We start from the raw sequence: 17,500 nt of genomic DNA on the forward strand, positions 1-17,500 counted from the left end.
TTGAATGAATTTGCCTCTTCTGTTTAAGTTGTGGCATAAAGAAATCTTTTGTAAAGCTCCAAGGAAGGGCTGCCTATCATAGGATACACTATTTAGCATTTGCCCCAAATTTAACTTACCATGCAGTTTACTGGTGAAGAAGCCAAGTGCCAAGCCCAAGAATCCACCACAGGCAACTTTGCTCCAGAGTGCTCTGTGTGCTGCCCTGCCTCACCCCACCACTGGCACTGCAGAGTGCCTTTCTGAGCCAGTTGCTTCCACTGGCTGTCATTATTTTCCTTTCTTTCAAAATTAAATTGCTGTGCCCCAGGCACAATTAGTAGTTTAGCTGTCACAGTTTCAGTCTTCGAGCGTATTTGTTTTAAATTTGGCTTTGGCCATCCAGGAGCAGATTTCATGGCCTGGGTGCCTCTAATTTGCACCATGATCAGTATCCCCCCAGTTTCAGTTTCTTAGCCAGATTAGAAGTTATATCATAGTTTTAGCATTTGTTTTCTGTGATGAAAATATTTAATGTAGTCATTTCTCTGCTGCATTTCCATGCTTGTGCTTTGCTCTGTTTAAAATGGTTGTTCTCTGCACCTGTAGTCATGCTTTAACCAGGACATCTGGCCATGCTGTGCATTGACCTAGGACTATTTTTTAACCAACATTCGAAACCTTTCCTTTTCGTTGTTATACTAATTTTTCACGAACCAGAGAAGTGGCTTTTAATAGTTCCTCCCCTCCCCAAAATTGGCTGATGAGTTAAATAATATTTTTGCTGTTTAAAATTCACACTATTGATTCATAGTGGTAAGTTTTGAAATACTTTTCAAAAAGCCTTCCCACTAACATGAAAGAAATAGTTCTTACGATGTTAATAATGTTAAATCTAAATCATAGGTATTTGGGGGTCATCATTTACTCAGGTTTAATGATTTTTAAAAGTAATTTCTCAGAGTTCCTCCTAGCTACCCTACCTTAATAAAAGCTAACTCTGTACCTTTAAGAACAGAGAGCCCAGTCACTCTTTTCTGTTTTTGGTTTTTTGGTTTGGTGGCTTTTTTACTTGTTTGTTTTTTGCTACAGAAGATTTTAGAGCTTCACTTGTTGATGTTGCATATTAATTGTATTTTGAGAACTATAGAGATTCCTCTGAAATATGAGCAGCCTCTCATAAGAGGTAAATATGCCAATACAGTATGCATTAGCCTTGTACCCTATCACTGGCTTTTTTTTTTCCCTTTGGTCATGCCACACAATTTGTGGGATCTTAGTTCCCTGATCAGGGAACAAAGCTGGGCACCAGCAAGGAAAGCACCGTGTACTAACCACTGGACCGCCAGGGAAGTCCCCTAGCACTGGCATTTGTAAAGATTCAGGATGATCCCTGTAGTACTTCATTATTTTTACCATGCCCCTTTTCTAAAAGGATTTGAGGTAATCACAGTGATGGGCATTTAACAAAAAAGACATAGAAAGTTGGAGATAATGTATTACTAGGTAATGTATATGTAAGAGATTTTATCCTGAGTTTCCTGTTATCAGTAGCAAAATAATAAAAACAAGATAAGGCAGGACCAAAGCACCAATTTAATAAGTGATAATGTTTACTTGCTCCTATTTTTTTAAATCAAAAGACCATGTTTTTTTCTGACTCTAGAATCTCAAAACAATTTCTCAAAGTAAATCAAGCCTAAATCAATTCTAGACATATATAGGATTATATATGCAGTTAATATTCATACTGTTTAAACAATTGAATTTAAATGTAATCTGTTGATTTAATCCATATTACTTTTTTCAGGGAAAATGATTGTTGTGATTGAGGTGGATTTTACTTGTTATAACATCTATAAGAAATAGCTTTTAAATTATGAACCTGAGTCTGAACCCAGCCATCACTTTTGAGAGTGGTGGGAGTCAGCTCAAGTCAGGTTAGGGATTTCCCACCTCCCGGGTCACACAGAGGCTCTTGTGTGCGTCCCAAGGGAGCTGTCGAGACCTCTTCTTGGCTTCCGTGCACACTACTCTTGACTGACATGCCCAGGATCCAAGCCTGCATGAGGCCCTGGAGGCACCCAGCTCTGCTTGTGTGACAGACTTCACCTGGGAGGTCTTGCTGTGTCTCAGTCCCCGCAGGCCGGAGGCCAGCCTCCATGTGTGGGGACACTGTGAACCGCTGCCCTGTGAGGGCCTGCCGCCACCTGAGGGGGCTGCCCAGCCTATGCTGTCCCCAGGAGTTTTTCCCTCAGGCCCTTCTCAGTCTGGGCACCTCTCTCCTCTCTCCTGGCAACTTCGCTGCTTCACCGTTGCTCATGACGTGTCTTCCCCAAAGCCACACGCTTTCTCCCTCACCCTCACTCCCCTCAGCAGCGCTACAATGTCTCATTGTTCTCTGGGTTGTTCTTAGAACGAGAACGGAAATACCGAGCAAGGCCAGGCTCAACATGTTAAGAGCTCAGCCATTACCTCACCCCACTGAAATGTGGGAAGAACAGGTTTTTCAGCAGAGAGCAGTATTTATTAGGCATATGCATGGTGACCCACAGCAAGTCAGCAACTGTCGCCCTTTGATAGAGGTGTAAGATACCATGAATGTTATTATATATACACAGAGAATAAAAATCAGAAATTCCAAACATTAAAAGAAGATAAAGGAATGGTAAAATGCTGTTTATATGCTACTAATGATGTTCTAATGAGAAGTTTGGTCATTAATACATTAGTTACATCAAACGATTTCTTTTTTTACCTAGGAAGTTTTGACTGTATTAACTGATATATTAAATTGTAATAACATGAATTTGAATTTCTTTGATATTTCATTTAATATTAGGAATTGGTCTCAACAGAGAAATTTCTGATCAATACATGAAACATTAAATGAACTTGTTTGGATTATAGTCAGGAATTTGTTACATGTTATTTTCTAAAATATGAGATCAAAATTAAACGCATTTTAAGATAGAGGACAAACAAATATTGAGATAAAAGAATCTTTAGTGTCAAAGTTATGCTAACCATCCTTAGCAGTTACTTTCAGTTTTAAAAACAAAAATAACCAGAAGTGGGGTTAGAACCCTGCATCAAGAAATTCAGGTGTGCCTGTGCGGCTCTTGTATTCTAGAATCAAATTTAAGGACTGAGCGGGGAGTGAGAGAGCATTATCTACTACTTCAAGTTTTCACACTTATTTCTTACATTTGGGCAGGTCATCCCAAGAGCTGATTATAATTAATCAATTAAATTAGAAATAAAATGTCATGCTTTTTGGCAATCCCAACATTTAGAAATAGAAGGAACGATTAATACTCCTTTCAGGAAGTCTCAAACATTTATTTTATTCTCTAAACTAGTAATACAGCTGGCTTTTGCATTCTAGTAACCTAAAAGAAAAATTGCATCTCCATTCTCAAAAACGCTTTTATTCAGCCACACTGTTACATATCAAATGCAAATTTAAAATTTCTTTTTTATTCCCTTTGAGTCTGGATCTAACCTCAGAAGGGGGCTGTCTTCAGAATACATACTTTCTGAGGGTAATGGATTCAAAGTAACTGTAAATTGAAAAGTATAATTTCAGAAATGCATTGTATAAAATTTTACTTTGAAGGAAAAAGTATTTCTTTTCTAATATGCTAATGAATGTTAATAGTTTTATATAGTACGTTTACAGGCAGATTGTTAAATGCCAATTAAGGCTCTTCTATTGTTCTGTTTGATAATGTCAGTTGATTCTCGATAATGTTTGGTTTCTCCCTACAAATTGCTGAAATGCCAAGCTTGTCTTCATAAATTAGGAATGGCTTTTTGTTTTAATTATTTCTATTTTAAATTTTAAGAAAGGGAGAAAAAGATTCTGGTGATGTTTTTCCTAAAATATTCTTATCAGTATTTTGAGTGTATATTAGATTTTTTAATGTTTGACTGTTTGAGTTTAGGATCCTAGATTTTTTTTTTTTTAATTTAATACCTTTCCTCTTCTGAAAATAAGGGTTTTTAATATATTTACTTCTAAGCTGAATGTGCATGCACACACACACACACACACACCACATATACGTGTATGTGAGAGAGAGATGGAGAGAAGAGGGGCAAGAGAGACAGGGAGAGGGTGGAGGTATTAATTCTGAGTAACAAGCCATTTATAGATATATGTATGCCTTTACTTCTGCAGGCTGGACTATTAAGCAGTTGTCATTGGATAGGTCATTCAGAAGTCAAGAAGTCTGCAGATTACTGTTTTGCAGTGACTCTCTTTTTTCCTACACCTTACCAAAAATCTTTCTCTGTGTTCTAACTAACTTATTCATAGGACCATGTAGAAATTAATTCTTTATGATAAGTATCAGGTCTCCCTAAACCACCCTCAAGTTAAGGATTCACTAGAAGGATTCACAACACTCAGCATATGGTTGAACTCACAGCTAAGATCTGTTATAGCAAAAAGATGCCAAACAAAATCAGCAAAGGGAAAAGGCACATGGGGGCAAGTCCAGAGGAAATCAGGCTCAAGCCTCCAAGTCCTTTGCTAATAGAGTCACCCAGGATGTATTTATTTCCTCCTACAACAAATTGTGACAGCCTGTGTGAAATGTTGTCTACCAGAGAAGCTCATTGGAGGCTGATTATGTAGCCGCCCTCTGTGTAGCTTGGTACTAAAATTCCAAACTCCTGGAAGAAAAGTGGGTGTTTAGCATAAACCATATTGTTTGAACAAGCAGTTTAGAGGCACTGTGATCCACTCTTACTGGTTAGATTGGTAGGAGCATTGTCAAAATTCAAGTTCCCCAGATGGCAACCAAGAGCTAACCTTGCAGACAACACATTTTAAGGATAGCAGTTTCTAGACCTGCTGTGTTATTAACTCTTTTCAGCGTTGGACACAACTTAACAACTAAACAACAGCAACCTTTATTTAAAAGCACTTATTTGTTCACTTTTGCAATTCCATTAATTACCATGAGCCATCTATGAAAGCTGAGGCCTTTTTAGCTTGAGATAAGTGTTTAATACCCTGTTCCTTTCGTTAGTAGTGTCTAGAGGGTATAAGCCACATTGTTGTTGTTTAGTCTCTAAGTCATGTCTGTCTCTCTGCGACCCCATGAACTGTAACCCTCCAAGTTCCTCTGTCCATGGGATTTCCCAAACAAGAATACTGGAGGGGGTTACCATTCTCTTCTCCAGGAAATCTTCGCGACCCAGGAATCAAACCCGCATTGGCAGGTGGGTTCTTTACCATTGAGCCACCTGGGAAGCCATAAGCCACATTATGGTTGTCCTAAAGTATTCTCCAGCAATAAAATCACTTCTTCTACCTAAGGTCTGCTACCATGATATTTTAAGAGTATGTAGGGGTTTGGAGGTCTCATATTTTTGGGTGGCTAATATTTGCCAATTTTTTTAATATCATGCTACTTTAATAGCTTTCTGGAAAAAATATGAGGATAGTAAATTTATTGTTCATGTTTCACCCTGGAAGTGAGTTACAACTTTATAGTCCATAATGCATCACACTTCAATATTACTTGAGCTGTATTGTTGATATTTTTATATCACTTATCAACCTTGTGGTTTAGAGACTGGAAAATGATTCTGTGAACACAAAATCCTAGCACTGGAAAAGCCCTTAATAAGCCATCCGCCTGCATTCCCATCACTGGGTGGGGCAGAGCTAAGCCAGCCAGGACGGATCATGCAAAAGCACACTGAAGTGAGTGCTTCTCACGGTTCTCAAGAGCCCAGGTTGGAGCATAATTAAGCTAACTATCGCGGAGGTCTTCCTATATCACCTGTTTTGGTTTTTTTTCCCCCTGGTCTTTGCAGATTTAGAGAAGAGTTCAAAATGTTTTTCATTACTGCTAAATAACTGCTAAATCATCCTTTGGCCTTTTCTTTCCCAGATTGAACTAGTCTACTGTCTTCAGCCTTTTCTCAGAGAAGTCACAGCAATAATAATTTCACTTTTTTTTTTTTTTTAAGAAGAAATGCTAGCTTAGTCTAAACCAGGCATTCTTGACCTAACAGTATATGAACTTATATGAGAAGAAAAAAATTATGCATTATTTTCATTAACCTCAATCAGAAATTTAATATTTTCTTCTGTTACTATATCACAAATATTTTTAAATATTTGAACATTAATATTTCAATGTGATTATTTTCTGTATTGTATAATCCTATGTATATGCATTTTGAGAACAGGTAGGCAGGGCTCACTAAGGGTCCATAGCAAAAAAAAAAAAGGAAAGGTTACACTCGTGAGAAGGGCAACCTTGTGTAACCTTTAAATGAAAATTCTCCAGATTGTTTTGTTTTCCTCTTTTCTGTTTTGAAGATAACAGTGACTAGTAGTGTACTTCATTTAATATACTATTATGCCTTTAGGTTTATGTACAAGTTAATAAAGAAGCAGCGGACAATAAAAACGTAGCACAGTCAGCACATGAGTTCTTCCAGCGACTGGAACTAGGCGACATGCAAGCACTTGCACTGTGGCGGAAATTTCGGGACCTGAGCATAGACGAGTACATGCGGATTTACAAGGTGCCCACCCACTCTCCTGCTGTCCTGTCATGTAATACAGCTCTTCACTGGCACTCCTGGCTGGAAAGGTTGCTTCTGAAGCTCAGATTTGTTGTTTGTCACTGAGTTGATAGTTGGGACTCACATATTGTTCTTTGGGCTGAAAGTTAGAGCTATGAAATAAATTTAAAAAATGAACTTCACAGGCTGAATATGAAGTGATATCCTGATACTTCGTTTCAGTCTGACATTTCTTTTCTTTCTTCTATCATCCCTTCACTTTTTCTTAACCATTGTTTCTTCTCTTGCTTCCTTAGGCATATATGTGATGGCTATAAATTTGTTCATCTAATAACCTTTTGGGAATGGGAGAAATACAATAGTTAGTAAAAGACATAGAAATTCTTTTCTCATGAACTTTACATTCTCACATGGACACAGCAAATTAAACAAATTCACGGCAAAACAGATTGAACAAGAACTTTGAGAGTGTGTGTGTTCAATGGTGATGCATGCATGGAGAAAAGTGAAACTGAGGAGGGAGGATCAGATGGGCCGCCTGAGCAGGGTTTCAGCAAAGATCCCACATGGCTAGAGTAAGGAAGCGAGATGAAGAACAGTAGGAGCAGGGTCCAAGGGGTTGTAGAGTAGGGCAGGAGATAGGACATTTTCCAGGACTGTGCAGTAGAAATGGCTAGCTTCCTGCTGTGGTGGAAACATCCCATATCATGCTGTCCAGTGTGGTGGCCTCCTGCTGCATGTGGCCATTGAGCACTTTCAAGGGCTCACACCTCACTGTGAGTAGTGTGACTGAGAAACTAAATATTCACTGTTCTTTCATGTGCATTTGAATAACCACAGGTGCCTAGCAGCTCCCCTCCTGGACAGCACAGTACCACTGTGGGGGCTTGCCTGATACGGGGGAGCCACTAGAAGGCTGGAGTGCTAGAGTGACTTGATTTAATTCTTATTTTCCCCATCTGTATGACAGACTGTAGAGCATCCTATTTTGTCTTAGGGTAAGATAATAGGACTTGTAAGTAACTCTTTTTCCTTTTGTTTCTGAACCCTCTTAGCGTCTAGGAGTACACTTTGATGAATATTCAGGAGAATCGTTTTATCGTGAAAAATCTCAAGAAGTCTTAAAGTTGCTGGACAGTAAAGGACTCCTACAGAAAACACTGTATGATCAGGTTCCTGTTCTTTAGAAAGTTCTTTGTAGTTCTTTGAAGTTGGTATTGATGTATTCTCTCAGTAAAGACAGCAGAGTCTTGTGTGCAGCTTTCCTGGCATTTGTTATCATGCTTTTTGCCATTCAGACTAGTTTCCCAAATGCTGTTTTGTGCTGCCAAAGCAAAATCCTGGTAAGCTTGGGAGAAAGACTATTATCTTGTCTTTCATATGAAGAAACAAGCACAGAAAGTGTAAAGTGATCTGTCTAAGCTCACACAAGCTGATCATGGTATAACTGGAATAGGGAAGTAGAACTCTTCATACTCAACCCTGCCTCTTTAAAAAGATCCCATCCTGTTCAAAAGGATTTAAAACAGCTTCTGAAAATCGCTATAATACAACCCAAAGCTTTTGAAAGAGTAAAATGAGGAAATCAAGAAGCAGGAGCAGAAAAAATAACAGGAAGTCAGGAATGGTAACGAGTGCATCATGTGACACACACTGGGACCCTGCTTCTTTGCTTACGGTAGGCTTCCACTTGAGCTTTGAGCTCATCAGCCGGGGAAATGGCACCTTCATAGGAGCCCAGGGATGTGTAACGCAGAAGCAAACCAGTTGCTTAGATGTACCATTTTTCGTAGCACCAAAGAGCAGCTTCTCTCATCCTTTTAAGAAAGACAAGAGGATGTGGTTCACAGCATCCTCAGTAGTGTCCTTAAGGAAAAACTTTAGATTGCCATGTATAGATTCTAATTTTTGATTGGGCAGGAAAGACAGTAACAAAATTTGGCTATTTTATTACTCATAGTTACTCTTGCATGTTAAAAACTAACCCAATATTGAGTGTTATAATAACTTGGATTTGAAGAACATGTTTCATGGTTAAACTGTAGTTGAAATCGCGTTTTCAACTCAATGTGTTAAAGACTTTAGTTACCTCATCCAAAGCTACAGAATTTAAAAAGTAAATATTACATCAAATACCTACTCTTAATAGTCATTCAAGTGCAGATTGCCTCCTGTTTTTCTATTGTTGGTTATACTGCTTATTGCTACGGAAGGTATAAAAATAACTTCCAGTTTGCCAAAGATAAGGTTATAGATACTGTATTGTTAAAGGTCTTAATTCATTATGTTGTTTCAGAATTACCTTTTCTTTTTGCATTTTCTAGAAAAGGCACTGCTGTAGTAGATCTTTCAGGGAATGGTGACCCCTCCTCAATTTGTACTGTAATGCGAAGTGATGGGACGTCTCTGTATGCAACCAGGTTTGTGTCTTATATGAAGCTCATCATTAGAACATATGATTTCATGTTCTTTGTTCTAGGATTAATGCTAAGACAAATCATTTCATTCTCAAAACTGTTATCAAATCCTACTTTCTTAAAATCTCTTCTCATCACTCAAGATATTTTTATTGAGTTTATATTTATTGCCATTTATAGTTCCTGGAAAGGTTTAATATCATCAGAAAAGTAAGTGGAAAACTGTTTATCATTAAACATCATAAGACTTCCAAAGATGAATACACTGTTCTACAGACTATAAAATTGAAGTACCTTGTTGCCAACTATAAATATTTTATATTTGCACATTGCCAGAATATGTATGCTGCAAGGAGCTCATGTTGGCTCAGTGGTATCCTACTCTGTAAAGATCATCTAACAGGCACATGAGTGCCAGTCCTCATTCTGATTTTTGGTAAAATAGGCCACAGGGGAAGTAGGCCATGTCGCTTACATTTTGTCATCTGTCTCCATGACCAAACCCTATGGAAAGGAGCAGTCTTTATTTATCAGGCTTCCCTGGTGGCTCAGACAGTAAAGAATCTGCCTGTAATGCAGGAGACCTGGGTTCAATCCCTGGGTCGGGAAGATCCCTTGGAGGAGGGCATGCCAACCCACTCCAGTATTCTATCCTGGAGAATCCCCATAGACAGAGGAGCCTGGCAGGCTACAGTCCATGGGGTCGCAAAGAGTCAGATAGATATGACTGAGTAACTAAGTACAGCACAGGTTTATCAAGCACCCTTATTTCTGAGACAAAGCTAATAGGAAGGAGAAGACAGGACAATACGAAAACCACACAAGCAAAACACAGCAAGAATCGAGCACTGCTGGCAGAAGGTTCTATGTCTCCCATCCTAGTCTTAGATGACAAACCACTTCTTTAGCATAAAGTCGTGATATTTTGTTGTTGTTGTTAACTACCATCATTTTTTTCCCAGACAACTCTAAACAACCATCCAATATCTTACTGTCCCTTAGAAAATTCTTATTATCTGTTACTTTTTGGCATTTCCTTTAATCAGTTCCATATAATTGGACTTAGGCACCTATATATCTGAGAGGTACATTTCTTTTTCTAGATACAAAGATGTACAGTAGAAATTTTTTTTGATAGTAGCCAATTATTGCTGGACAGATTAAATAAACCTTTGAGTAGTTGTTATAAGAAATGTGTTTACTCATAAGCAATAGGGAATTAAATCTGTTATCTTGTAATAAGCTATCAGTTCAGTTCAGTTGCTCAGTTGTGTCTGACTCTTTGTGACCCCATGGACTGCAGCACGCCAGGTCTCCCTGTCTATCACCAACTCCCGGAGTTGACTCAAACTCATGTCCATTGAGTCAGTGATGCCATCCAGCCATCTCATCCACTGTCATCCCGTTCTCCTCCCACCCTCAATCTTTCCCAGCATCAGGATCTTACCAAATCAGTCAGCTCTTTGCATCAGGTGGCCAAAGTGTTGGAGTTTCAATTTCAACATCAGTCCTTCCAATGAATATTCAGGACTGATTTCCTTTAGGATGGACTGGTTGGACTTCCTTGCAGTCCAAGGGACTCTCAAGAGTCTTCTCCAACACCACAGTTCAAACGCATCAATTCTTCGGAGCTCAGCTTTCTTCACAGTCCAACTCTCACATCCATACACGACTACTGGAAAAACCATAGCCTTGATTAGACGGACCTTTTTTGGCAAAGTAATGTCTCTGCTTTTGAATATGCTGTCTAGGTTGATAATAACTTTTCTTCCAATGAGTAAGTGTCTTTTAATTTCATGGATGTAGTCACCTTCTGCAGTGATTTTGGAGCCCCCAAAAATAAAGTCTGACACTGTTTCCATTGTTTCCCCATCTATTTCCCATGAAGTGATGGGACCAGATGCCATGATCTTAGTTTTCTGAATGTTTAGCTTTAAGTCAACTTTTTCCACTCTCCTCTTTCACTTTCATCAAGAGGCTCTTTAGTTGTTCTTTACTTTCTGCCATAAGCATGGTGTTATCTGCATATCTGAGGTTATTGCTGTTTCTCCAAGCAATCTTGATTCCAGCTTGTGCTTCATCCAACCCAGCGTTTCTTATGATGTACTCTGCATATCAGTTAAATAAGCAGGGTGACAATATACAGTCTTGACGTACTCCTTTTCCTATTTGGAACCAGCCTGTTGTTCATGTCCATTTCTAACTGTTGCTTCCTGACCTGCATACCAATTTCTCAAGAGTTAGGTCGGGTGGTCTGGTATTCACATTTCTTTCAGAATTTTCCACAGTTTATGTGATCCACACAATCAAAGGCTTTGGCATAGTCAATAAAGCAGAAATAGATGTTTTTCTGGAACTCTCTTGCTTTTTTGACGATCCAACGGATGTTGGCAATTTGATTTCTGGTTCCTCTGCCTTTTCTAAAACCAGTTTGAACATCTGGAAGTTCACAATTCACATATTGCTGAAGCCTGCCTTGGAGAGTTTTGAGCATTACTTTACTAGCATGTGAGATGAGTGCAATTGTGCGGTAGTTTGAGCATTCTTTGGCATTGCCTTTCTTTGGGATTGGAATGAAAACTGACCTTTCCCAGTCCTGTGGCCACTGCTGAGTTTTCCAAATTTGCTGGCATATTGAGTGCAGCACTTTCACAGCATCAGCTTTGAGGATTTGAAATAGCTCAACTGGAATTCCATCACCTCCACTAGCTTTGTTCATAATGATGCTTCCTAAGGCCCACTTGACTTCACATTCCAGGATGTCTGGCTCTAGGTGAGTGATCACACCATCATGATTATCTTGGTCGTGAAGATCTTTTTTGTACAGTTCTTCTGTGTATTCTTGCCACCTCTTCTTAATATCTTCTGCTTCTGTTAGGTCCATACCATTTCTGTCCTTTATCAAGCCCATCTTTGCATGAAATGTTCCCTTGGTATTTGATTTTCTTGAAGAGATCTAGTCTTTCCCATTCTGTTGTTTTCCTCTATTTCTTTGCATCGATCGCTGAGGAAGGCTTTCTTATCTCTCCTTGCTATTCTTTGGAACTCTGCATTCAAATGGGTATATTTTTCCTTTTCGCTTCTCTTTTCACAGCTATTTGTAAGGCCTCCCCAGACAGCCATTTTGCTTTTTTGCATTTCTTTTTCTTGGGGATGGTCTTGCTCCCTATCTCCTGTACAATGTCACAAACCTTTGTCCATAGTTCATCAGGCACTCTATCAGATTTAGTCCCTTAATTCTATTTCTCACTTCCACTGTATAATTGTAAGGGATTTGATTTATGGCATACCTGAATGGTCTAGTGGTTTTCCCTACTTTCTTCAATTTACGTCTGAATTTGGCAGTAAGGAGTTCATGATCTGAGCCACAGTCAGCTTCCGGTCTTGTTTTTGCTGACTCTGTAGAGCTTCTCCATCTTTGGCTGCAAAGAATATAATCAATCTGATTTTGGTGTTGACCATCTGCTGATGTCCATGTGTAGTCTTCTCTTTTGTTGTTGGTAGAGGGTGTTTGCTATGACCAGTGCGTTCTCTTGGTAAAACTCTGTTAGCCTTTGCCCTGCTTCATTCTGTACTCCAAGGCCAAATTTGCCTGTTACTCCAGGTGTGTCTTGACTTCCTACTTTTGCATTCCAGTCCCCTGTAATGAAAAGGATATCTTTTTTAGGTGTTAGTTCTAAACGGTCTTGTAGGTCTTCATAGAACCGTTCAACTTCAGCTTCTTCAGTGTTTCTGGTCAGGGCAGAGACTTGGATTACCATGATATTGAATGGTTTGCCTTGGAAGTGAACCGAGATCATTCTGTCATTTTTGAGATTGCATCCAAGTACTGCATTTTGGACTCTTGTTGACTATGATGGCTACTCCACTTCTTCTAAGGGATTCCTGCACACAGTAGTAGATATAATGGTCATCTAAGTTAAATTCACCCATTCCAGTCAGTTTTAGTTCACTGATTCCTGAAATGTTGACATTCACTCTTGCCATCTCCTGTTTGACCACTTCCAGTTTGCCTTGATTCATGGACCTAACATTCCAGGTTCCTATACAAATTGCTGTTTACAGCATCAGACCTTACTTCCATCACCAGTCACATCCAGGACTGGGTGTTGTTTTTGCTTTGGCTCCATCTCTTCATTCTTTCTGGAGTTGTTTCTCCACTGATCTGGACTGTATTCTTCATGAATACTGAATTCCTATGCTGTACATCTGAAACTAATACAATATTGCAAGTCCACTGTACTCAAAAAAGAAAGAAATGTATCCACTCAGAATGGAGACTCTAACTATTCTTATCTGATATCTTTTGCAGAGCTATCATTAAGTCCAGATTTTTCTGTGTATTTACCTTAATACCTATACTTTCTACTTTTTCTTTAGGAGAATAACTGTCTTTTTGCCAGGTGTAGAAATGTTTGATTTTTCACCTTGCTCTAATTTCAGTTGTTTCTGCCTTTTGATGGTTTTCTTATAGAGTAAAACTATGTGTGTGCACGTGAGTTAAAGGAATTGTTGTAACAGACAAATGAAAGTACAGGATCATACCGACAAGAGCACAGGGTGAGACTAGAGACCTGAATTTTTGTTCTGAGACCATAATCATCAATCACTTAACTTCTCTGGGCCATGATTCCCTACTTGGTGAAAAGAGACCTGAACTAAATGACCTGGCATTGCTTTCAGCTTTCAAATTCAGATTCTACACACTCAGCCTGTCTTACATTCATCTCTTTTTTTCATTGGATCAAAAAGTTTCTCTTTATTTTTGTCCTTGAGTCAAATAGAAAAATATAATGGAGGTGTATATTTGTGACTTCATTTTTGGGATAATCTATATCAGTGTTTTACAACCATCTTTTATTATAACCCTTCTCAAGAGCTTTTTTAGCCATATTTTTCTTTGTGCCCACCCTCGTGAAATTTTAACACTACATATTTGTCTGGATTATATACATATGTGTTTTATACACATGTAAGAATTTTTTTTGGCCCCTCACAAGACAGTTTTTGCCTCCATTCAGGATGCATGCTCTGTTTTATCAGGAGCATGAGGTGAGTACAAATGACATACTGATGACTCAACATTTCGAAAGACCTAGGAACTTTAAAAATTCCAGCGTCGTGTAGTGTTAAGCAAAAATATCTTTAATTTTTTTTCTTGTGATGAAAACTGTTAGGATTTACTCTCTTAACAACTTCATTATGTAAGATATGGCAGTGTGAATTTATCATTTTGTACATTATATCCCTAGTTCTTAGATTTATCTTTTACCTGTGAGTTTATACCTTTTGATTACCATTACCCAATTCCACCCCCCATCCCTTCCCTCTGAAATTCTACAAATCTGATCTCTTTTTCTGTGATTTTGTTTTTTAATTATAATTGACCTAGTACACTGTTAGTTCCCAGTTCACAGCAGTGTAAGTGATTTTGTTTTTCTATATATTCAAAATGATCACCATGGTAAGTCTAGGTACAGTATGTCACCATACAAGGTATTACTTAGTTATTGACTGTATTCCCCATAAGGTAATTAAAATAATTTTTAAGTTCAATATTTAAATAATGTTTACTTAAAATTCATAGTTTATGGGTTTGTTACTTTTAATATTTCATACTGTGTGCAAACTGGATACTTAACCAGAGATAAAGTAGAATTTTAGTCAAAGAATTTATGGTATTTTTCAAATACTTTAGAAAATATTGCTTATGAGTGATCCAAGGCTTTGGAAGAGTAGCTAAAAGATACCTGTTCAGGTATTGTATCACCTATGCTTTAAATATGTTCTTTAGGAAAGCATATTGTAGAAAAGTGGCAGGAAGGCGATTCTTTCCAGTAAAGGCTTAACAAATCATAAAGCGTTTACCTAGAAACACTTTGCCTAGAGCTATTTAGTTATTATTACTATTTGTCCCAGAGCTTTTATTTATTTTTGATCTTTTCACAGCACTTCCATAATTCTTTTCCCAAAGCTGATTGTGTTATTAATTGCTTTGTAGCTAAGCATGGTATTGGGATTATAGAAGCATGGGTACTATACCTGAGGCTGAGGAGTAACAGTAGCTCTTAATTAGAAAAGTTTCATTACTGTTAAATAGGTGAACCAAATCATTACCCAGATCTCCATAGTAACTTAATCTATGGCCTTTCATTTTTTCAGAGATCTTGCAGCTGCTATAGATAGAATGGAAAAGTATAATTTTGATAAAATGATCTATGTGGTAAGTAATCACAGTAGAAAAACAAAAGGTTATGATGCCTGCCTCATGAAAACTGCAAAGATAGAAACTGAAATTCTTGTTGAAAAACTATGCAAAAATAATTTGTCAAACTATAGAAAGAATTCAGTGGTAAGTGTGCTTATGGTGGCAACCACTATGTTTAAAAAAAACTTTAAAAATGAAAGAGTTCACATTGCTTCATATTAAAAGAAAATTACACAAAAGAATGGTTATGTGTAATGAATATGTATGTGTCATAATGCATTTTTTTTAAATAACTTTTTACTTTAAATATTTTAGGACTCACAAGTTTCAGAATAGTACAGTTTCCATATTACCTTCCAGAGAAGGCAATGGCACCCCACTCCAGTACTCTTGTCTGGAAGATCCCATGGACGGAGGAGCCTGGTGGGCTGCAATTCATGCGGTCGCTAAGAGTCGGACACAACTGAGCAGCTTCACATTCATACATTGGAGAAGGAAATGGCAACCCACTCCAGTGTTCTTGCCTGGAGAATCCCAGGGATGGGGGAGCCTGGTGGGCTGCTGTCTATGGGGTCACACAGAGTCGGACACGACTGAACCGACTTAGCAGCAACAGCAGCATATTACCTTCAGTCTTCCTCAAAGATAATATCTTATATAACGATGATACTTTGTCGATATCAGGAAACTAACATTGGTAGAGACCCTAATTAAATTTCAGCAATATTTACAGACACTTATGTTAGGGCCTGGTTTGTGGAAGTATGGGAGGGATATGGTTATGAAATTTTATCACATGTATGTTCGGGTAACCTTCACCACATTCATGATACAGAACTGTGCCATCACAAAACAACTTCTTTCATGGCAACCACTTAGTAATCATGCCTTCCCCTGACTCTCATCCCTGGCAGCCACTGCCGTGTTCTTCATAAATACAGTTTTGTCACTTTGAGAATGTTCTATAAATGGATTTACACTAGTTAACCTTTTGAGATTGGCTCTTTTCACTCAGTATAATGGATGCCCTTGAGATCCACCCAAACTATTGCATATGTCAGTGGTTTGTTCCTTTTATGCTGAGTAATATTCTAGTCTCCTCTTCCCTTCCTTTCTTTCCATGTGAAACCTTCGTTTCTCCTAAGGGGGAAAAATTGCTATTAAATGTCTTTTTAGTGCTTAGTTCTGGCCTTCTTGGAGATAAAGGTCACAATAGCTGAGAAAGGAGGAATTTAGGTGGAATACTCAGTGGAGTGCTGCAGCTCTTCCTGCTCTCGTAGAACACTCTGCTTAGACATTGTTCCAGTGACATCCTCCTTATATGTTTATTTAAAACTGATCCACTGATAATGACTCTAGGCTGTCAAAACTCAAATATTTTAATATGATTTATGTCCAAACGTATTGTAGATTTAATGGGCTTCCCTGGTGACTCAGTCATAAAGAATCCACCTGCCAGTGCCAGAGACGTGGGTTTGATCCCTTAGGTCTGGAAGATCAACTGGAGAAGGAAATGGCAACCTACTCCAGTATTCTTGCCTGGGAAATCCCATGGACAGAGGACCATGGTAGGCTACAGTTCATGGGGCCGCAAAGAGTTGGACACAACTTAGCAGCTAAACAACAACACTGTAGATTTAACTTATCACTGTTCTTTTATTTAAATACACTTTTTTTTCTCAAGACAGATAAAGGGCAAAAAAAACATTTTCAGCAAGTGTTCCAGATGCTGCAGATCATGGGATATGATTGGGCAGAAAGGTACAGTCTGCGTGATTCTATTTTTTTTTTTTATTACACAAAGTGAATTTCTTTAATTTGATGAACATTCTTTTTTTTTTTTTGAGTTCTTTACAATATTGTATTGGTTTTGCCATACATCAACATGAATCCGCCACGTGATTCTAAATTGCCTTCTCAAGAGCATTCAACTGTTGCTAGGTCAGCCATGTCCAAAAATGTACCAGGGGGTTAACGATTTTCATTCAAACTTTACTTTTTTGTTTCAAGCTGTTAGTGTGGAAAAACACTTTTTCTTTGCACTTAGTTTTACATGGTTAATTAATTTCTATCATCTAAACATTTAATAAATGGTTTTATTAGATAACTGCTCTCAATGGCTTGATTTTCAGAATGCTTAATTCCCATCTCCTTTTTTTCATAAAGGCAACTAACAATCTAATCATAGCCTGTGACTATGAAATGAGGTTGTGTGTTTAACTCCTTCCATGGCACACAACACATCACAGCATGTTTCACTTTTTATTGATTACAGGAGTTAACAGTTCAAACTATTCTCTTTAAGTGTCTGGTTACATACTTTGATCAGCAGCTCCTTTTCAGT

At 38.2% G+C, this 17,500-nt stretch overlaps 1 protein-coding gene across 2 annotated transcripts in view; it reads left to right on the plus strand.

Moving 5' to 3' along the window:
• The window catches only part of RARS2 (arginyl-tRNA synthetase 2, mitochondrial), a 72,788-nt gene that overhangs the window by 49,674 nt on the left and 5,614 nt on the right, over window positions 1–17,500 (plus strand). For both annotated transcript variants that reach the window (XM_040238826.1, XM_040238827.1), the window contains 5 exons: window positions 6,373–6,531; window positions 7,587–7,693; window positions 8,856–8,951; window positions 15,111–15,171; window positions 16,841–16,917. In XM_040238826.1, coding sequence (XP_040094760.1) covers window positions 6,373–6,531; window positions 7,587–7,693; window positions 8,856–8,951; window positions 15,111–15,171; window positions 16,841–16,917 — 500 coding nt within the window. The remainder of the gene's footprint in view (window positions 1–6,372; window positions 6,532–7,586; window positions 7,694–8,855; window positions 8,952–15,110; window positions 15,172–16,840; window positions 16,918–17,500) is intronic.

Source organism: Oryx dammah, unplaced genomic scaffold, assembly GCF_014754425.2.
Source record: "Oryx dammah isolate SB20612 unplaced genomic scaffold, SCBI_Odam_1.1 HiC_scaffold_4, whole genome shotgun sequence".
Classification (NCBI taxonomy): Eukaryota; Metazoa; Chordata; class Mammalia; order Artiodactyla; family Bovidae; genus Oryx; species Oryx dammah.